The sequence below is a fragment of the Stegostoma tigrinum genome, chromosome 37 (genome assembly GCF_030684315.1).
Source record: "Stegostoma tigrinum isolate sSteTig4 chromosome 37, sSteTig4.hap1, whole genome shotgun sequence".
Lineage (NCBI taxonomy): Eukaryota > Metazoa > Chordata > Chondrichthyes > Orectolobiformes > Stegostomatidae > Stegostoma > Stegostoma tigrinum.
Genome location: NC_081390.1, coordinates 22,115,421 through 22,138,231, shown reverse-complemented (window position 1 = coordinate 22,138,231; position 22,811 = coordinate 22,115,421). Strand labels below are relative to the sequence as shown.

The following is a 22,811-nucleotide window of genomic DNA, read 5'->3' as shown; positions in this document are numbered from 1 at the left end:
GTGAAGTGAGATGAGGAAACATTTCTTTTGCCAAAGAGTAATGAATCTGTCAAATATATTGCCACAGAAGGCTATGGAGGGTGAGTCATTGAGGGTCTTTAAGATAAAGATAGTTCTTGATTATCATAGAATCCCTACGGTGTGGAAGAAGGCCATTTGGCACATTGAGTCCACACCGATCTTCTAAAGAGCATTCCAGCTGCATAGCCTATCCCTGTATTTCCCATGGCCAATCCACCTAACCTGCACACCTTTGGACTCTGGGAGGAATTTGGGGCACCCGCAGGCACAGGGAAAATGTGCAAACTCCACACAGACAGTTGCCCAAGGGTGGAATCTCTGGCGCTGTGAGGCAACAGTGCTAACCACCGAGCCACCATGCTGCCCCAAACAGACTAGCAAGGGCATTGAGGCTAATGGGGAAAAGGCAGGAGAATGGGGTTCACAAATATATTAGACATGATAGAATGGTGGATCAAATTTGATGAGCCAATTGGCCTAATTCTGCTCCTTTATCCTATGGTCTTATGGATTGAAGGAAAACTTGAGCCTGTTAAAAGATGGACCCCTATGAGGAACTGTCATTGTTCTAGATCATGAATGTGGCAAGTGAAGATAAGAATAGTTGGAATGCAAAAGAGAAGAAATCATTAAAAGGTAAGTCAGAGACAAATGTAATGAGAGAGAGGGGATTAAAGATGTTTCTAATTGTTTTTATGGTGTTATCGCAGTTCTTCTTGCTGGTAGCAATATAGACATTTGCTCTGTAGGGAAGTGGGTCATTTCAAAGTGTGCAAGTCATATCAAATTGTACTTGCACCTTTCAGCTGTTATCATGCTCCCCGTTGTAACAGCCATCAGAACTGAGTGACAGCACAGGAAGGATTTAACATATTTGCCACAGGCACTTCAAGTATTCTCTGAAGCAAAATTATTGAAAGTGGACAGAGAGACGTAGCAAATAGGCACAGGAGTAGCCATTCAGCCCATTAGGTCTGGTCTACCATTCAATATGATCATGGCTGAGACTTTATCTCAATGTCATTTCACCACATACCCTTCGAGACTTTAGCATCTAGAAATCTTTCTGTTCCTTTCCCAAATGTCTTCAGTGACTTTGCCTCTACAGCTTTTGCAGTCCAGAATTCCACAGATTCACCAGCCTGTGAGTGAAGAAATTTTTCTTCATCTCAGTCTGAAATGGCTTACTGCATATCCCGGGTCCGTGACACCCTTGTTCAAAACCCCATTGACCAGGAGAAACCTCCTGCATCCCGCTCTGTCAGCATTTTACTTGTTTCAATGAGATCCCTTCTCACTCTTTAAAACTCCAGTGAATACTGGCCCAGTCAACACAATGTCTCCTCAAATGCCAAACCCGATCGCCTTGTGAACCTTCGTTGCACTCCCTCTGTGGCCAGTATAACCTGTCTTGGGTAAGGAGACGAAAACTGCACAGTCATCAAAGAGGAAAATAAGAAAACAGAAGCAAAGTTGAGGCTCGGCATGTCAGGTTGGAAAGAGATCATACCATCAGACAAAGGGAAGACTTGCATTTCCACAGTAGCTTCCTCAAATTCAAGACCGCTTTGCAGCCAACAATGTCCTTAGGAAGTGTGGAGTTGCTCTGGTGATGTCAGACACAGGACAGTCAATTTATACACAGCAAGATCCCATAAACAGCTAGGTGGCATATGACTAGGCAAAATCAGTCTTTAGTGATGATGGTTTTGGGGATTAGCTCTTTTTTGGTGTAAATATTCTCTCCTGGGATGTGCGTATCGCTGGCTGGCCAGCATTTCTTGCCCATCCCTAGTTGCCCTTGAGAAGGTGGTGATGAGCTGCCTTCTTGAACCATTGCAGTCCTCATGCTGTGAGTTGACCCACAATGCCCTTTGGGAGGGAATTCCAGGATTTTGACCCAGCAACAGTGAAGGAACAGTGATTTATTTCCAAGTCAGGTGGTGAGTATCTGGGAGGGGAACCTGAAGGTGGTGGTGTTCCATGTGTGTGCTGTCCTTGGCCTTCCAAACAGAAGTGGTCGTGGGTTTGAAAGGTGTTGTCTGAGATGGAATGGACTTTCTACTCACAAAGCAGGAATAAAACTGGGTGAATCACCCAGTATTAACTTAGGCACAAAAATGGCAATGACAAATTCAGCCCCATTGACCCTGCAGAGTCCTGATTAACAGTTGGCAGTTAGTCCAAACCCCAGACCTTGTGGAGTCTCAAGGCATCAGATCAAACATGAGCAAAGAAAGCTCATACTGATTACCAGCCCTGACTTGGCTGATAAATCAGAGCTCTGTCATGTTGACATCGCTTGGAGGAACACTGAGTGTGGCAACTGAGGGAGGCAATGGCCTGGTGGTGTTATCACTTGACTCTTAATCCAGAGACCCAAGTAATGTCCTGGGTACCTGAGCTTGAATCCATGGCTGATGGTGGAATTTGAATTCAATAACTATCTGGAATTAAGAGCCCAATACTAACCCATAGCAATGTGGTTGACTCTTAACTGCCGTCTGGGCAGTTAGGGTTGGGCAATAAATGCTGGCCCTCATCCTGTGAATGATTTTTTTTTATAAAGGGGAAAAACATACTTAGAACATAGAACAGTACAGTTCACAAACAGGCCCTTTGGTCCATGTTGTTGTGTCGAATATGAAACAAAATTAAACTAATCTCTTCTGCCTGCCCTCTGTCCACACTGTCCATTCCTTGCATATTCATTGCTTATTTAAACGTCCCTTACATGTCCTCATTGTATCTGCATCCACCACCACCCTCTGGCAGCGTGTTCCAGACTCCTACCACTCTCTGCCTCCTTTGAACTTTTCCCCTCACCTTAAAAGCGTGCCCCCATTACTAGATATCTCCACTCTGTGAAATCATTCTGACCGTCGATACTATCTATGCACCTCATCATTTTATAGACATCTATCAAATCTCCCCTCAGCCTGTGCTGTTTCCAGAGAAAACAACACGAGTTTTTCCAGCCTCTCCTTACAGCTCATACCCTATAATCCAAGCAGCATCCTGGTAAACCTCTTCTACGCCCTCTCCAAAGCAATACTTGAGTTGGAACTGTTTCCCGAACAGCATTGAGTGCTTACCTACTTCAAATGGACTGCAGCAATTCAAGATATCAGCGTTGTACATCACTGAGCATAAATAGCACAATGTGGTTGGAGCTGGAGCATCCTGGAAGACACAAACACCTGAGGAAGATTCTTCATTCCTGAGTGATATAACTAAAAGATCAAAGCCTGATATTTCTATAGTTAGCACGTATAGCAATATTTGGTATTAATGATTAATAAACAGTATGACGTTGAAGTCTCAGATAGAAGATAATCCTTGAGTTTGCTTTCTCCTCAACCAGTCTGTAAATGATTCCAAACTCATAGTGTTGCATCAAACTACATGATTAAAGCACAAACTATACTCCCCACCTCCAAACGAAAGATATTCAGTTTGCAAAAAAATGGTTCCAGGTTGATCAGCAGTAATAATAAAACCTGTACCACATTTGTGAAGTGTTTAAAAATACCTGGATGCAGATGAATTGAAGTTAACTGGCTGCACTGCCCACTTATTACCTGGCGTGCACAAGTTCACTATTAATTGGTGTGAGAGTGATTCTAACTACAAATCCTAAGGTGCTGGCACCAATCGAGCTGGCTTGTTTGATGTATTTCCCATAAAATATCCCAAAGTTGGGAAAGGGAAGCGGATTTGAGTGAGCACAAACCCCCAGTGGGGAGAACTATATCTTTACTCTCACATAACAAACACAGTGGTACCTTACAATCCCACTCTTGCTCCTGAATGCACAAGCACTCACTCAGCAGAAGTTTATGAAGCAGGAGGATATTGAGACGAAACAAAGGGAGAATTCTAATTCTGGAAACATCACGCTAGAGGGAGCACTGATACACTGTATGAATGAGGGATGTGTTCAGTGTGTGAGTTATGAAGATGATTAATAAAAAAAACTTGCATCTATGGTACTTTTCATGACCATCCAGCATTGCAAAACATTTTACAACCTTTTGAAGACACTGCTGTAATCCAGGAAGCGCAGCAGATAAGAGATAATGGGAACTGCAGATGCTGGAGAATTCCAAGATAATAAAATGTGAGGCTGGATGAACACAGCAGGCCAAGCAGCATCTCAGGAGCACAAAAGCTGACGTTTCGGGCCTAGACCCTTCATCAGAGAGGGGGATGGGGAGAGGGAGCTGGAATAAATAGGGAGAAAGGGGGAGGCGGACCGAAGATGGAGAGTAAAGAAGATAGGTGGAGAGGAGAGTATAGGTGAGGAGGTAGGGAGGGGATAGATCAGTCCAGGGAAGACGGACAGGTCAAGGAGGTGGGATGAGGTTAGTAGGTAGCTGGGGGTGCGGCTTAGTGTGGGAGGAAGGGATGGGTGAGAGGAAGAACCGGTTAGGGAGGCAGAGACAGGTTGGACTGGTTTTGGGATGCAGTGGGTGGGGGGGAAGAGCTGGGCTGGTTGTGTGGTGCAGTGGGGGGAGGGGACGAACTAGGCTGGTTTAGGGATGCAGTAGGGTCCAATAAATGATGAAGGGTCTAGGCCTGAAACGTCAGCTTTTGTGCTCCTGAGATGCTGCTTGGCCTGCTGTGTTCATCCAGCCTCACATTTTATTATCTTGGATTCTCCAGCATCTGCAGTTCCCATTATCACTCTCCAATAAACAGCAGTGTGGGCAGAGAAACTATTGGTTGGGGGATAAATACTCATTTTTCTGTCATCATGACATTGGATCCTGGAAGAAGCTGTGTTACTGGTAAGGATCTAGAGACACTGTTGAGTCTAGTTTGTTAGTAACTCTTGTTGCTTTACAGAAAACATCTGGCGTAAAACCTGATGAAGGGTCTAGGCCCGAAACATCAGCTTTTGTGCTCCTGAGATGCTGCTTCATCCAGCCCCACACTTTGTTACCTTGGCGTAAACCCTTGATTTCTTTTTGATCTTTTCAGAGAAACGTGTGATGTGTTTACAATGCAACATTGCTATCAAAACAAAGCAGCTTTTGCTTCACCCTGCCAAACAAGTCGCAGTTTGAATACACTTTAATAGTACGTACAGAAGGTGCATACATAGCACAGTCAAACATGTGAGTCCCAATATGTGTTTACCAATCACCCAGGACAGACAGTAAAAGTGGAAGATATTCCTAGTCAGCAAAGAAAGAAAACTGGAACTTCTCTCAGCACTATCCAGAGCTCTGGGCTACAACACGCTTGGAATAGTCTATGCTGCAATAACAACTCGGGCTGCTGGGAGAAGCTGCTTGTCTCCATTAGTTGGGCAGCTGGTATGGACCAGATCTGCAATGCCTGGAGGACCATCAACTCAGTGAAAGACACTCTTTGGTCTGCCTGAAACTTGGTCTTCCAGCGCAAGGATTGTTGCTGACTCGCAGATTCCAAGGTCCAGGATTACATGCTGTGGGACACACTAAGGCTTGGGACAGCTGCTGCCAAGGTGCCAAGGGGAAAGGCCACTGCCTGAGGTCTCCCTGCTGACAGTAAATGGGGATCTGTTCAGTTATCAGACCCTCCTGGTGCCTCAAACGCATGTAAATATAGTCTGGCTCAAGTAAGAGGTTTATTTACATAGAGTCAAACTCCAATGTTTGTTTCCTTAATATGCTACTGTACAGAAATAAACTGCATTTGTGACTATGTATACACGTATATGTAGATGTCTTTATAAATAAAGTACATTTTTGAAATTTAAAAAAAAGCATTAACAGCACAAGAGTTCGATCCCCGTTCAGCCAGGGCTGGATTCAGGGTCTATCTTCCCTGTCCATACTCTGATGGAAGTAACAGCACTGTGGGTCAGGCCTACCTTCACATAGAGAACAGAAGAAGGAGTGCACAGAGTGGCATCTTAAGAATCTTCTCTTGTAATTCAGGAAATAAGGCATCCTGTATCACCCACCTAGATCTGATTTCAGAATCAAGATTCAGAGTTTTGCTTTTCTCATCCTCACACATATGATCAAACAAATCTCCATTTTCACTTAATTAACACAGGCATCAGTCAGAGTTGTGCTTTGAAGAACAGAGGAGGAAGACAGTTACAATTTTTTACCAGTTACATTCCTTCCGTCATTTCTGGTCTTTACAGACAACGTGTTCGGAGGTTTATCAACATTACAGGTTTTGTACAAATACAAACTAGGGATAAAAAAGTGAGTAAGCTACAATAATGCTGTGATAAGTATGAAAGGGTTTTATTCTGCAGAATGGTAATGAAAAGAATAGATTCATATCAAAAACAAAACACTGGTGAAAATTTGACATGTATCACAGTTTATCATTTAAAATCAAAGAGTTCTTCAAAAAGGTGGATGAGGTCCAAATATACTGAACTGCTTCCAATGTCTTGCTGTTATTCTTCAAACATCTCCCAGCATCAATAACAGAAAGAAGCTGGTCATTGCTTATTAGAAAGGGCAGTTTACAGAAACACTTCTCTCCAGTCTCTCTCTCTCTCGTCACTGCTAGCCGTCCTTCCATCATGGTATTGACACTTAAAGTAACCTCCAATTACAGCACGCTGGGGTGGCTGAGAGCTGGAGCGGAGAGGGGATGGTTCTTGGACAGGGATCTGGGGTTAGTGGCTTGTGAGGCCAGTCAGACCACGCTGGATTACAGCAATGTAGTATTTATTTTACCGTAATGTTTACCTTTTTAACAATGTCTTAATTCTACCATACAGTGAATCACTGTAAGATAACACAACTTCTTTTATGTTCATCCTTTTTGTATCTAAGATTTGTGCCTGGGTACTTTGTACCTAAGGTGGTGCCGTGAGGGGTGACATTACAAAACTTTTTACTGTACTTCAGTACATGTGGCAACAAAGGATGTTCTAATTTAAATTCATATTTTGCTAAGGGCTGCAGAGAAATGCTGTGATCACATTGGATGGTGGAGCAGACACAATGGACCACTTCAGCTCTAACGTTTTATGTTTTCTGTCTTAAGAAAAAGAAACAAACATTTTGCTTCCATCTTGCTTTGGGTAAGAGATTGCCAAAGACTCTCAATCATCTGAAAGAAAATATTTCTCCTTATCTCTGCCTTAAATGGGCTACACCTTATTTTTAGCAGCTGCCATGTGGATTTACTCTTAAGTTGAGCCTGATCTTTCATGAGAGACTGTCGTGTATTCTGGATGTAATGTCACCAGCTGTTAAGTAATATGTAACAAACGTGTGTGCTGTTCGTCGCGATCGAGTCTCTCTTCTGCCTAAGACACGGTGTGAGTATTCTTCTCTACATTGGTATTAACAGCCTAGACTAATGCCAGCAAGGATTGGTGGCAGCAGATCTACCCACGATCTCCCCAATTATATCTGACATTTTAAGAATTGTTGTTGGAGCATAGTGTTATGCAAAAGCCAAGCGTTACATATCTACATCGCAACAGGAACTAAAAGTCTTTATCAATCAACGTGCAAGATGTCATGTAAGCTTTGCACTTGAACCCTGTTTGATGTCTGTGTTCAAACTCCAAGTGGGTCTGGATTCTGACCATTGATTCACATGACAGTAAAACTAGCTGTTTCTTCACCAGTAACTCTCTTGCACAACTAGTCTTTTAAAGTTGCTGCCTCGGTAGTTCTTCTCCAAGCCAATGTATTCAATATGAGTCATAAACATGATTCTGTGTGTTTAGCAGCAACACCCACTCAAAAGAAATCTCTTCTCATTTAATTGAATTTCAGCTGCAGTTATTCCCAGAGTCACAATACTCCTTAACTGATGGCAATATATTCACGCATAACCAAGCAAGTCAGAGATTTGATTAAAAACACTGAATCATTTCAATTCCTGTGAGTAATGGCAGACAGGTTTGACAGTGTGTTTTACTTTGTGGATAATGGAAGAAGCTAAACACAAGGAAGATACATTTTATAAGGAAGCCAGAGTAAAGAGAGAATGGTTTCAGGACCAGGTACCCCATAAAACAAGATAATAAAATGGGAGGCTGGATGAACACAGCAGGCCCAGCAGCATCTCAGGAGCACAAAAGGTGACGTTTCAGACCTAGACCCTTCATCAGAGAGGGGGATGGGGTGAGGGTTCTGGAATAAATAGGGAGAGAGGGGGAGGCAGACCGAAGATGGAGAGAAAAGAAGATAGGTGGAGAGGAGAGTATAGGTGGGGAGGTAGGGAAGGGATAGGTCAGTCCAGGGAAGACGGACAGGTCAAGGAGGTGGGATGAGTTTAGTAGGTAGGAGATGGAGGTGCGGCTTGGGGTGGGAGGAAGGGATGGGTGAGAGGAAGAACAGGTTAGGGAGGCAGAGACAGGTTGGACTGGTTTTGGGATGCAGTGGGTGAGGGGGAAGAGCTGGGTGAGGGTCCTATAGCCCAGCAGAGAGCACCTCTATCCCTGGGCCAGAGGTCCAGGTTCAAGTTCCCCTCAGTGTGAGTGGTTACAGAAGATGCACTTTTACTGAAGCTAAAGAGATTGAAAATCAATCAGCACATCATTCCAATATGCCTGTGGCAGGCTATAAAATTGGGAAAGTCTCCTTGCTTAGCCATGTTTGTTGTAGAATGACCCTCCTGAAGCCACATCATCTGGTGGCAGGATAGTAACAAGTCCCAGGATATCACATTCTGTTCTGGTCTGAATGATGCTGAGGTTTTGGGTGGTATAGCGCTCTTTAATACTTGCCCTTTGTAGCCCTGAGCTACTCAGACTCTCATAGGCTGAGGCTGCTCCCTGAGTTTACTGTTGGCCACACTTTGCCTATATTAGGGTGGCACAGTGGCTCAGGGGTTAGCACTGCTACCTCACAGCACCAGGGACCCAGGTTTGATAACAGCCTCCGGTGGCTGTCTGTGTAGAGTTTACACATTCTCCCTGTGTCTACATGGCCTTCCTCTCGCAGTCCGAAGATGTGCAGGTTAAGTAGATTGGCCCTGGAAAGTGTCTGGGGTGTACATGCTTAGCCATGGGAAATACAGGGCAGTGGAATGAATCTGGGTGGGATGCTCTTCAGACGGTTGGTGTGAACTCAGTGGGCTGAACAGCCTGCTTCTATACTTTATGAATTCTATATTTCTCTATCTCATAGAGCTTGTTGGAACTCTAAACTAGTGAGGATGTACTGATGATCTGATCCAGATGAAATAGGTGATTGAGGAGTGTGTTTGTGTCGACAACTTATTTCAACTAAGTGGTCTAGAGGTCATAATTGAGGAGTTTATTGTTTACTGGGAAACAAAGGGAAGGGAGGATAGTGGCCATGTTACATGTGGAGAGATAATGGGAACTGCAGATGCTGGAGAATCCAAGATAACAAAGTGTGGGGCTGGATGAACACAGCAGGCCAAGCAGCATCTCGGGAGCACAAAAGCTCTCTGATGAAGGGTCTAGGCCCGAAACGTCAGCTTTTGTGCTCCTGAGATGCTGCTTGGCCTGCTGTGTTCATCCAGCCTCACACTTTGTTATCTTATGTTACATGCGGATCCTGTTCTTTATGAGTACATATGGTCCCTCCTAGAGGCCTGCTTTAGACAAAGTGGCAGTGTCCCTATCTCTGGGTCAGAAGGCTTGAGTTCAAATCACATGCTTTGGACGTGTAGATTAATTAGATTCTCTACAGTGTGGAAACAGGCCCTTCAGCCCAACAAGTCCTCACCTCCACTTGGAGCATCCCACCCAGACCCATCCCCTATAACCCACACACCCCTGAACACTACAGGCAATTTAGCATGGCCAATTTACCTAGCCAGCACAGCTTTGGTTTGTGTGTCATAACATCTCTGAACAGGTTCATTAAAAATACCGATACAGTACCTACTTATGTGTTAAAGTAACTATCAACGCAAAACAGTATCTGTGAGAGAACTTACTTCAGGCAGTGCTATCAGAACATTTATCAAAATTAACATGTTTTCACCAAGATTTGTCCATGTATGATTTGGAGCCGGGGAAACAAATAAAATGAAAAGTTAAAATAATCTTCACTGAAGACAGTATTCTAAAATCTTTATGCCTTACTACTCTCAGCCATCATTTTGCACACATTCTCTTCAAGCTAGGACTGGCTAGATTCCAGACGAACCCACCTACTCACTAGCTGTCACTGCCTTGAATCTGTGACGAGCTGATCAGTCAATGGCAGATTTCCCCCCTTACCTTCTATTTTCTTTCCAATTCAGCCCGTGTCTCACTGACACATTTGCCTCCATGGACGGGAGTGGCAAATCTAGGCTGATGCTGCAGTTGAGGGGCACCTGCTGCACAGTCAGTGCATTTGTGGACTTAGATTCATACAACTCAGAAACAGACCCTACAAAGGCCCTACACAACCACAAAGGGAGCAAACGGTTGGTTCTTTCAAAAAGTATTTCCATTGCTTGGATTATTCTGGAATGGTTGTGCAGTATGGCCTTGAGTGGTATCTAGATTTATGGCTGTAAGCTGCATGCTCTGTGGCCTGACTTCAATGAAGGACCAACCCTTTGCACCATTTGCAAACCTGCAAGTCTGGTAGGGGAAGAGAGACTCGAGCCAATCCTGGAGCCCATCTCAGGACGTCTCATAGAGCTGTACAGCATGGAAACAGAGCCTTTGGTCCAACTTGTCCATGCTGACCAGATACCCTAGATGCATCTAGTCCCATTTGCCAGCATTTGGCCCACATCACTCTACACCCTCCCTAATCAAGTACCCATCCAGACTCCTTTTTAATGTTGTTATTGTACCTGTCTCCAACAGTTCCTCTGGCAGCGCATTCCATATGTACACAACCTTCTGTGTGAAAAGGTTACCCTTTAGGTCCTTTTCATATCTTTCCCCTCCTACCTTAAACCTATGCCCTCTAGTTTCGGGCTCCTCTTCTCTGGCGGATAAAGACATTGGTATTCACTCTATCTATTCCCCTCACGACTTATAAACCACCATAAGGTTACCCCTCAGCCTCTGACACTCCCAGGAAAATAGTCAAAGTCTCTTCAGCTTCTCTCCATAGTTCAAACCCTCCAACCCCAGGAACATCATTATAAATCTTTTCTGCACCCTTTCAAGTTTAACATCATCTTCCCTACGGCAGGGAGACCAGGACTGAACGCAGTACTCCAAAACCGGCCTCAGCAATGTCCTGCACAGCTGCAACATAACCTCCCAACTCCTATACTCAATGCACTGACTAATAAAGTTGTGTCCCAAACAGCTTCATCACTATCCTGTTTGCCTGCAGCTCTAATTTCAAGGAACTATGAACCCGCATCCCAAGGTCCCTTTGTTGTGAAACTGAGCCCCCAAATGCACTTTCAGTTAAATGTAAAAGATTGCACAGCCTTTTTCACTGAAGAGCTGAGACACCTGCCCTAATGCTGTAGCCAACATTTACTCCACAATTAGGCCCACTAAAAAATAAGAGTGAGAGCACAACGGATTTGTGGCTGGACTAAAGGTCTAGGGTCACAAATTCAAAACCTGACATGGAGACTCGAGAATGTATTTTCAATTATTGAAATAAACCTGGAATTTAAGAAAGGTTAATATCAATAATGGTGACCATGAAAATACTGCATTGCCATAAGGCAGAAATATGGTTCACCATTTCCTCCAGGGAAGGAAATCTGCCGTTTTTACATGATCCAGGCCTACGTACATCTCTAGGATGAGAAATTCCTAACTTTCCCCGAGAAATGGGCCAGCAAGCCGCTCAGTGATAGTAAGGCAGCTCACAGCCAGCACCTTCTGAAGGGTAACGAGGGATTGGAAATACGTGGCAATGTTCCTGGTGATGGACACATTCTGTGAACGAATAAAGGAAAAACAGGAGATCAGGTTACCACGGGATCTTGTTGTTCTAAAGTTGATTGCTGTGATCATTAGCTTATAATCATGACAACTCTTCAAAAGTGCTCAATTGGCTTTACAGGATCTGGGGTCATCTTGCCATTGGTTCCCCCCACCCCAGCCAGTTGTTTTCAATCTGACACCATTAATTTGGTCTCCTAACTGCAGTCTTTTTTTTTCTTCATTCTGATATTTGCAACCAGTAATGCTCTGACCTTACTTCCAGATCCATAAGGATTGCTCCAGGCCAGAAGAATACCTATGTAGGCTTGCATTTCAACCTTTCCCTGTTGCCTTTTTGGAGGTGGGGGTTTGAGCTTGACCTTTAACCAGACAATCTCCTGATCAGCTCCCCATCTGGGAAATTACAACTCGTGACACTATCTTTTATGTGAGAGATTTTCACATAACTCATGGAGGGAACGGGGGTGATGGGGGTGGGGGGTGGGATAGAAGTGAGAGATGTCTTTCTGAAGATTTTGTGTCTTTTTTTGAAAATATTGATCAGAAAATAGTTTGGACAGAACTTCTCTGGCAGTTTTTTTTAAACACTAGTTAGTCTTACTTGACAAATTGACATCAAATAAATTCTCTGATGATTGCAGGAAAGCTTGACGTTCTGGGTTGGGACCCTTTTTTCTGAAGAAGGGTCCCAATCTGAAACGTCAAGCTTTCCTGCTCCTCTGATGCTGCTTGGCCTGCTGTGTTCATCCAGCTTCACACCATGTTATCTCAGATTCTCCAGCATCGGCAGTTCCTACTATCTCTGATGATGGCTCCTTGTTCAGATTCTGTTTCATGAATAATATAGAACTGCTAATGTTTCTCACAGATAAAGTCACAAGCAGCAAAGTCAGTTTATTCTCACCCCGTCCCAATTTTGGAAGTAAACAACGATGAGGTGCTGGTGGGGTGGACGGGAAATGCTATAAATACACAACAGATCAGGCAGTGTTTACAGAGAAAAAAGACAAGCTAAGTGCAAGTTATTATCCAAATTTAGCTTTATGCTGCACACTGTCTCTCTTTCTCTCCTCCTCCTCCTCCCATCGCAGGGAGCTTAATTCGCACATCGCTGCAGACAAGCAGAATGAAATGCTAACCTCAGCAGTGACAAATCATTCACAGTGTTACATTGCTGCTGAGACAGTAGGTGGCAGATTCCTACTGCAGAAAACCTAGTGCCTGGGGTTCATACCCATCAGCAGGTATTTTGTACGATCATTGCATGCCCTCTCGGTTTAGTAAAACTCTCCTAGGGAGTTGAAAAGGAGTTGAATTCAAAACCTGCTGGGCAACCACGATTGATATCACACCAAGGACACAAAGCACAGCAGTTCACACCTGCACTGAATAGTCTCCCTCTGGATTTTCTGTCACCTGTTTCTATTTCTTCCTCCTCAGACCATGTAGATAACAGCTGAGAGCTGTGACCTTCCTAACCCCCAACACACAGTTACACATAAACCTGCAATCGAATGACAGCCTGGGATGTGTTGTACAAGGGTATGAGGCTCTGAAAGGGTTACCCTCCTTCTCTAAGCATTGTGTCCCTTTCAGTGAACTGCACTAAACTGGGCACTTACCACCAAGAGGGGCAGCACAGCTTCATTGTTGTTGAATAAAAATTTGTAAAGAGAGCTGTACCCAACGCTCTATGAATGATTGCAGAATATTCAGATTATAGTTTGGTTACATTAGAAATAAAATGTGGCAGTGGGCCATTAAGCTCTCAGAGTTGGCTCCACTCTTCAATGAGATTATGGCTGGTAATGCACATTATCCTCATATTCTTTGACAATTCTCATATCTAGAAATCTAGCAATGTCTAGCCTGAATATGACTGAGCCTCCACATTGTCTGCAGCAGAGAATTTCAAACATTTAGCGTGCTCAGAGTGAACCTGTTTCAGCCTCATCTCTCCTAAATGTTCTCCCCTTACTTTAGACAGACTGCAATGTGGGAGTGAATGTAATCACCTTCAAGTCAGATACCTTTTCAATTACTTGATGTGAAAATCTCAAGTTTTCTGCCAATCTTCTACTTTCCTTTTAGGTTCTGGATTCCTGCACTAATATCGCCCCTCCCTTGTACATTCCATTAAAATGATTCTTACACAGTTTTGAGGAAGTAGCATAGGTCTGTAACAACCATTTACCTGATCTCTCACCAGGGACATACTGAATCATTTTCTGTTTTGATACATAAACGTGCAAGTTATTACAAGACTGTAAATATTTTACCCAGCTATCACTGGTCTTTGCACCCCGAAAATCAGCCGTTTGACTTGGACATATGATATGATCATATGATTATGTCACATATGATGAACAAATCAGTACTGATGTGAACATGGGAACAGGGAAGTTTGTCAAGCAACGTTAACACAAAACTGTTTGAAAGGATTCCGTTGCCAGTCTTTACACAAATATTCAGGAGAGTTCAGCAGCACAATTTTGAAATTAAGGAGGCAATATAAATAACTGCCTGTGTTTAACTAATGTCTGACTCCCAACAACTCCCTGGTCACGTTTGGGAAGGGTCTGTCACATTCCTGAGCAAGATATAATTGAAACCAGTCATCCCTGTACAGTCCATCCCCCTCCATCAGAAGCTTCTAAGTAATTTAATATCCACAACACTCAATGCTGCTCTAAACTTCCCTCTCACTCTCCTGAGCTCATTTTATTTACAATTCATTCATTACTCCCACTCCACACATCCTCCACATTTTGAAATGAAGTCTTGATGTATTCTATCTCAGTTCTTTCTTTTCTAGCAGGAATCTCCTCACCTCCCATTTTTCACAGTCTTTTAAAACCCAAGTTTAATTCCTTCCAGTCAATATGTGGTGGTCCTCATTCAGCAAAGTACTTATCTTTTCATGAACTAGACTACCACTAGCAACGATGGGCTCTGTTTAACACGGATAATTACAGAACAACATTTGTAGCTGCAATGCATATCAGCAATAAATGTGCCACTGGGTCATGTTTTGTGACAGTCACCAGAGACCATACATGTTCATGGTATTTGTACCTTCTTTGCTTGTGATTTTTATCATTTACGACTTTGTTGACAAGTGTTGTAACTGTTATCTTTCCGCCAAAGGCTGAGCTGAAAGGCAGACAAATACAACAAACTTCATGAAAGTACAGGAAATTCAGAGTTTAAAGTTTGGGCTGAAAGTCAGAAAAATTGGGTGTAAAACTGGTTTTTATGCCCTAACAAGGACTGTTTGCTACAAAACTGATATTTCCATTCAGAGGCCCAATATCAGTTCCAACAAGGACACAAAGGGCCAAATGGTCTCCTTCTGAGTCTACGATTCTAGCGAACGTGGTATTGCGGCTCTCCTTTCAAGCAAAACACAGAGGCTGCCCACACAGGGGGAACAAAATCTCCCCTGGACTGGGAATAAGAGACACAGATGCAACAATGAACACATAACCTTCACCTATGGGACTTAGAAGGGAGAAAGTGTTTTCCACATATGGCTCAGTGTAGCATGGGGTGAATATAACACAAAAAAAATACACATACACACCTACACACAAACTTGCTGTTTGAGCTGACAGCAAAAGCTCAGTGGAATAGCTCAAGCAAGGAATGCTGTAGTGCTTTAATACTTAACTGTTAGATAGCACTAGGAAAATAGTACCTTTATTAGAACAGTTACAAGACAAGCTCTATAATTTTGTCCTATGATACATAAATATCCTACTTTATCAACTGTCACTGCCCTTTTAACTCCCACTGAGTGAACAATTGCAGTGGTGTGGATAGAATGGAGAAGCTGGGTTCTTGTCAGGCAGCAGATACAGAAGAGCTTCTTACCAGCTGTTATCAAACTACTGAATGGACACTGGCCTCAAACAACATAACCTGCAATGTAACCTGTACGCCTCTAAGTCTTTTTGATTTGTACATCCTTTCCTTGCTGTACCACTTGTAAACAAAGCTTCTCACTGTATTTCAACACGTGACAATAAAATCAAAATATTAATAGAGCAAAGGTGGCTAACAGGAGATTTGATTGGTGCTTAACACCATTGATGGTGTAGATCAGATTAATAAAAAGAGGCTTCTATTCAATTAGAGGGTGAGTACCATGGGGTCAACATTTACAATGGGCAAAAGAACCAATTGTGAAGTCAAAAATGTTGGGCTGGCAAAGCACAGTTGGTTGGATTGTATCCGAGGAGCAGGAAAGTCAATGTTTCAGGTCAGAACCCTTCTTCAGGGCTGGGGAGGGGGAGGGAAGGCCATAAATAAAGAGGGAGGAGAGATGGAGGTAGGTGGATGCAGGTTGGGGGCCATTGTGGTTGGTCAGTGGGAAGGGTGGAGGACATAGATGAGTGGGAAGATGGACACGTTGGGACTGGAGATATTTTGAAGCTGGTGAAGTCAGTATTGAGGCCATTGGGCTGTAATCTCCCAAGGGGAAAATATCAGGTATTACTCCTCCAGTTTACCTTTAGCGTCACTCTGAAAGTGGAGGCGGCCAAGGATGGACATGACACCAGGGGAGTGGGAGTGGGAGTGGGAGTTAAATTGGACGGCAACAGGAAGGTTGGGTTGGCTGGTGTGTGCGTACAGAGTGCAGATGCTCCGTGAACCGGTCCCCAATTCTGTGTTTGGTTTCCCCAATATAGAGACCACATTGGGAGCAACAATTACAGTAGATGAGGTTAATGGAAGTGCAGATGAATTGCCGACGGACTTGGAAAGATTGTTTGGGGCATTGGGCAGAGATGAGAGGGGAGGTGTAAGGGCAAGTGTTGCCCATCCTGCAGTCCCAGGGAAAGGTGCCAGCTGTGGTGGAGGGGTTGGTGGGGAGTGTGGAACTGACGAGGGAGTTGCAGAGTGATAAATCAAAATTTTTATTCACCAGAGTGGTCAGAATTTGGAATTGACGTAGTGATTAAAAAGTGGGAGAAATAACTTCAAAATTGTAGCTTCCAAAAACAAAATGGAGAGATATGTGAGAAAAATTTCAAGGATGAGGGGAAAGAGCAGGAGACTGATTGGATTATCCTTCGAAAGATTTGGTATAGACTCAATGAGTTGGATGGGCTTTCTCTGCACTTCACTATTCCATGGATTTTGCAGCAGAGCAGAAGTTACTGTAATAGAGGGCATGTGCACCTACAATAATACCTTGTTAACAAGGACTGTCTACATGATGTTTTAAAAAAAATCACTGCATCCATTAGATGTACAAGGGGCAGCCTTACAGTATAAGCCTCAATCCAAGGTGCTATGATTGGATTGTGGTCTTCCTACACAAATCAAATTGTCTGGATCTGAGAAGCATTTCTTGGAGAAGGTAACAAAAACACAATGTCAGAAAAACTCAGCAGGTTTGGTAGCATTCATGAACAGAGAGTCTGACTTATTGTTGAGTCCTGTATGACCCTTTAGTACTGAAGAAGAGTCACACAGAAATTGAAACTTGAACCTTATTTCTCTCTCCAGAGATGCTACCAAAGGTGCTGACTTTCTCTAGCATTCTCAGTGTTTCTTTCTGATCTCTAGCATCCACAGTATTTTGATTTCATAATTTGAAGATTACTGGGTTGTACAGTGTGTTAACAGCATGACTTTCCAAATCAAATGCTGGATTTTATATGTAATGTAACACCCCTGTTTAAGGAAGGAGGCAGAAGACAGGACAGCAAGGCTGACCTCAGACATTGATAAAATTTTTGCATCATTATTAAACATGAGATTGCAGAGTACTTGGAAATGCATGGTAAAGTAGGGCTGAGTCAGCACGGCTTCATCAAGGGGATGTCATGCTTTACAAATCTGTTAGAATTGTTTGAGGAAATAACAAGTAAGTTGGACAAAGGAGAGCCAATGGATATGATCTATTTGGACTTCCAGAAGGCCTTTGGAGGTGCCACATAGGAGGCTGCTAAATAAGACCAGAGCCAATGGTGTTAGGGGCAACTTACTGGCATTGGATACAGGATTGGCTGACTGGCAGAAAGCAGACAGTGGAGAAAAGAAGGGGACTTCTTCAGGTTGGCAATCAGTGACTAGTGGAGTTCCGAAGGGGGTTAGTGTTAAGACCAAAACTATTTACCTTATACAGTATCAATTTGGACGAAGAAACTGAGGCCATTGTTGCTAAGTTTGCAGATAACACAAAGATCGGTTAGGACAGGTAGTGCTGAGGAAGCCGGGAAGCTGCAGAAGGACTTGAACAGGCTCGGAGAGTGGGCAAAGAAGTGGAAAATGGAATATAATGATGTGGAAAAATGTGCAGTCATGCACTTTGGCAAGAAGAATAGAGACATAGATTATTTTCTAAATGGGTATAGGCTTTTGAAATCTGAAGCAAAAAAAGGAACTTAGGATTGAGGATTGTCTTCAGGTTAACATGCAGATTCAGTTGGCAGTTAGGAAGGACAATACAATGTTAGCATTAATTTCATGAATACAGGAGCAAAGATGTACTGCTGAGACAGGTAAAGGCTCTGATTAGATGACATTTGGAATTTTGTGCATTGTTTTAAGCTCCATATCTAAAAAAGGATGAGCTGGCATCAGAGGGGATTCAGAGGAGATACACAAGAATGATCCTGGGGATGAAGGGTTTGTCATGAGCAGCAGTTGAGGACTGTGGGTCTGTACTCAATGGAGTTGAGAAGGATGAGGGTGGGATCTCATTGAAACTTACAGAATACTGAGATGCCTGGATAGGAGTGGACGTGGAGAAGATGTTTCCACTTGTAGAAGAGACTAGGACCAGCAGGCACATCTTCAGAGTGAAGGAATGACCCTTTGACAATGAAGAGGAATTTCTTCAGCTAGAGGGTGGTGAATCTGTGAAACTCATTGCTGCAGAGGGCTGTGGAGACCACGACATTGACAGTCTTTAAGGCAGCGTTAGATAAGTTCTTGATTAGTAAGGTGATCAAGGGTAACAGCGAGAAGACAGGAGAATGAGGTTGAGAAACATATCAAATGGCAGAGCAGACTTGATGGGCTGAATGATCTAATTCTACTCCTCTATCTTGTGGTTTTAGTTCTGGTTCAAACTGATGAAATGTATTTCCACTGGCAGAACTCAGACCACCTCAGTGTTAAATGAGGTTGTGCAGGCTGAACTCAAATTCTGATAGGTGTGTGCTTACTGCATAAAACTGCCCTCTATTCATTGTCATGTGGTAATCTCAATCAGGGAGGGCAAGTATGCAAGACAGTTGTCCTTATTTAATCCTCAGCACATAGACACAGTTGTATTACAAGTCTTTTATTGATCAGAATGGAGAGAATGTACCAGACCAAGCATACTAAAAGAGCAGAGCTAGTAGGAACTGCAGATGCTGGAGAATCTGAGATGACAAGGTGCAGAGCTGGATGAACACAGTGGGCCAAGCAACAGAGGAGCAGGAAAGCTGACATTTCAGGCCTAGACCCTTCTTCAGAAATGAAGAATGTATACTAAAAGAGCACTTGTGTCCCTTGAAATGCGATACCGACATTACTTGCTAAATGACACTGGTGTACCAGTTTCTGAGGATTATAGCTTGTCTTGTGTCAAACCAGGTTTAGAAACTGGATGGAGTGGGGAGAGTATGAGGAGGGACCAGGCCTAGGAAGATTAAATCATGACATAATTATGTGCAGTGGACTAATTAAGGAATTGGACTACAACCATTCCAGCTTGGAAGTTTAGTGTGTATAGCTGATAGCAGGACATAATTCTAAAAGCAGTTTGGGAAACTCATAGGCAAAAGGGCCTTCATTTTTTTAGGGGCTGAATGAAGTTTAGATCATGTGAATGAGGGATTAGAGTTGACAGCACTACACAATAATTGGGAGCACCTAGAGATGAGAAGCAGCGAATACTTATTGTCGAGTGGGTTTTGCACTGTCAACTTGAACAATTTGGGGGCAAGAAGTGTAAGAATCTCTTGTGAATTTCTCATTGTGCAACTCAGATCCAATAAACACTGTAAAAGCTTCTAAAAAGGTACAATATATCAATACCGAATCTTGTTATTACAGGTTTATAAATGTACCACAGCCATCTGATTGAGACCATGAGAGAGAAGCAGCTAATCTCTTAGCCCAACATTAAAGCAACATTTTCTTACTTCAGAAGAATGGCTGCATGTCAAAGGCATTTTCCGGCAGGTACCTGGAGGTGGTAGAAGTTGCACTGAGTCTGTAAATGATGATAGGTTAAATGCACAGAATTAAACACACCTTAAAACAAAAGAGATGCATCATATCTGGGAAAACATTTATTTCAGGCTTTGCTTTGCTTTTTACATTCATATTTACTAAAGAACTGACTGAAAATGACTCATTCCAAGTCCAAGGGCAAATCTAAAAGATACTGAACATTGGGACTGAACACTTTGTTTGCTCATTCAGTAAAACAACAGACAGAGGAGAACCATGAAAAGGTTTGCTCATTGATGCTGCTAGTGATTTATGCAGATTTAAATAACAGGAGCAGTGGGAAATTTAAGACAGTGCTTGAACAGTAATGGGAAATACTCAAATCCATAACAAGTATCAAATCAGAATTAGAATTAGAATTGGAATTTCCAGCCTTTGTTTTCTGGAAACTGAGAAGAAACAGACAGTGATTATGGCTTTAGGCAATGCCAAGTACATTAAACACAAACGGAAAAGTGCCATTTCAAATCTTATCTGTAGATTTAAAACATTATAATAACATATTTGTAACATTAGTATCTTAAAGGGAAGGCTGTCCTAGAAGAGAGTAAATCTGATCTGAAATACAGGCCACTCAAGGAAAAAAAAACACAAGGAACTGGTTTAGAGAGGAAGCTGTTGTAATCTCAAGAGCAAGTTTGTCTATTCTAACATTGTGATATTTGACACCATTGAAACTATAGATCAAAATGTTCCCAGTGACTGGATGAGATGCAGAGTTAGCAGAAATCTAGTGAGCACTGGTTTGGGTGAAACACTGTCTCAGTGTACACTACATTCCAGTATTGAATATGCACTAAATGACATGCAATACCAGGCTCACAGCTTCTCTCAGATGTCAGTCTGCTTCAGATTGAGAACTGATTTCTAGCCTACACCATGACTAACAATTCATGAGAGCTGGTGTTGCTGTATGGAGGGAGGTGTTGTTATAATGCATTGCTACTAGCTGGTCTGCAGAATTTCAATCTTTTGATCTCAAAGTTCTCCCGTTCTGTTTTGTGGCCAATAGTGTTGGAGATGTTTTAATACATTAAATTACAGATGATTATGGAAGTTGTGGATGGAAGTTGGTCAACCTCCCCACCCCTTATAATAAATATGCCCTAATCAGGGACCAAAGCATAAGGTTACAAGTCAGATTAGTAGAGTTCCTTTAGGAGAATTCAGGGTCAGTTGCGATCCTACATAGTGAGGGTGAAGCCATTTGTACTGTATTCAACAACACCTTGAACCTAGCAAGTACTGTGGCTCAGGGTAGGTGTTGGGAACAGAATGCAAACAACACAAGGTGGCTTCATACTGAAACATAACTTACAAGAGTCATTGTGGCCACTCTTACAACACAGGCAGTTGTTGAGTGTTTATCTGAGTCCACTCAGAGCGACTCCAAAGAATCAGAGAAATCTCTCAAAGAAACTTGCAATTCACATGGCATTCAAGCATACATGAATGAAGAAGCTACCTGTCTCCAGTACTGGTCTCTCACAGATAGAGACAAACCAACTGGATTAATAAGAAACCTCTGCTTTCTATTGATACAGAGTAGGTTTCTCCATTGAATCCTGCCATTGGATCTGACATGCAAAAAGTCCCACGTTTTAAAAAAGCCAGAGCATAATTGGAAATAAAACCTGTATCTTTATATTCCATGAGTTAAGGCATCCTATTTCAGTCCTCTTGACAATTCTTAGAGCAATTTGTGCTACAGGTGCTCCTGTGTAACTGAGCTATTCCTGTTTCTTGCTACTTGGATAGATAGGGCAAGTCCCAGGCAGTTTCCTGTGCACACTTCCACATTGCACGCATAAGCCGTGTGAAGCCAGTGTCCTTTGGTTTCTCCAGACCACGCATCAGTCGCTGTTTCATAATGGAGATGAACTCCCTGTTGCTCAGCTCCCCGTTTCCTGCAAGACATTTGAAAATTTCGATTAATAATCGACATGGCTCTGTAAATACATGCAATAGGAAGTCATGGTGGTAGCATCGTTGCATTGGATTGAGCTCATTCAATTACACTGCAAGCAGGTTTGGAATATCATTAAGCTGGCTCCAAGGAATCTTATGGTCAAAAGGATTTATGCAATCGGAAAATGAGAGATGAAAAGCTCAGTCAGTACAGATTTACTAAGCAGTATTTTGGATGAAAAGAGTGCTGCAGTTTACACAACTTACCAGTATTAGAAAACAAGCAGAAAAGTAGGCATTACAAAGCATTTGACTCCTGTCAAGAGTCATTCACTTCAGCGTGGAGTGCTGTCAATTCTGATTTCACCCAGTCTTCTCTGTACTTCAGGCTCCATGCAACGAGGCCAATACAGCTGCAGGGTGTTTTCATGATCACAAGATTACAGTGCTGGGGAGAGTTAGGGATGATGGGGACCCATGACCCCAACTACCAAAGACATGAAACATTTAGAGAACTGGTGGCATCACAGAGACAGGATTAGTTGAATCTGTCAGGGTAAATGAAAATGACTACACTAGTCCTTTCCTCCTGAACCCTACGGCCACCATCACTATATTTAACTAGGGGAACACCAACACCTGCGAGTTCTCCTCCAAGCCACACGCTATCCTGAGTCAAAAATATATTACTATTCTTTCAGTGTTGCTGGGTCAAAATTGTGGAGCTCCTCCCCTCATGGCATTATAAGTGTGCCAACATCAAAGTAGTTCAAAAAGCTGCTCATCACCACCTTCTCAAGGGCAACGAGGTGTGGTGAAAAATACTGGCCCAGTC

The 22,811-nt window shown here is 42.9% G+C and overlaps 1 protein-coding gene across 3 annotated transcripts in view; it reads right to left on the bottom strand.

Moving 5' to 3' along the window:
• Nucleotides 1-20,114: 20,114 nt before the first annotated feature.
• micu1 (mitochondrial calcium uptake 1) overlaps nt 20,115-22,811 on the bottom strand; it is a 106,477-nt gene continuing 103,780 nt past the window's right edge. For all 3 annotated transcript variants that reach the window (XM_048563725.2, XM_048563728.2, XM_048563726.2), the window contains one exon: nt 20,115-21,975. In XM_048563725.2, coding sequence (XP_048419682.1) covers nt 21,815-21,975 — 161 coding nt within the window. In that variant the 3' untranslated portion in view covers nt 20,115-21,814. The remainder of the gene's footprint in view (nt 21,976-22,811) is intronic.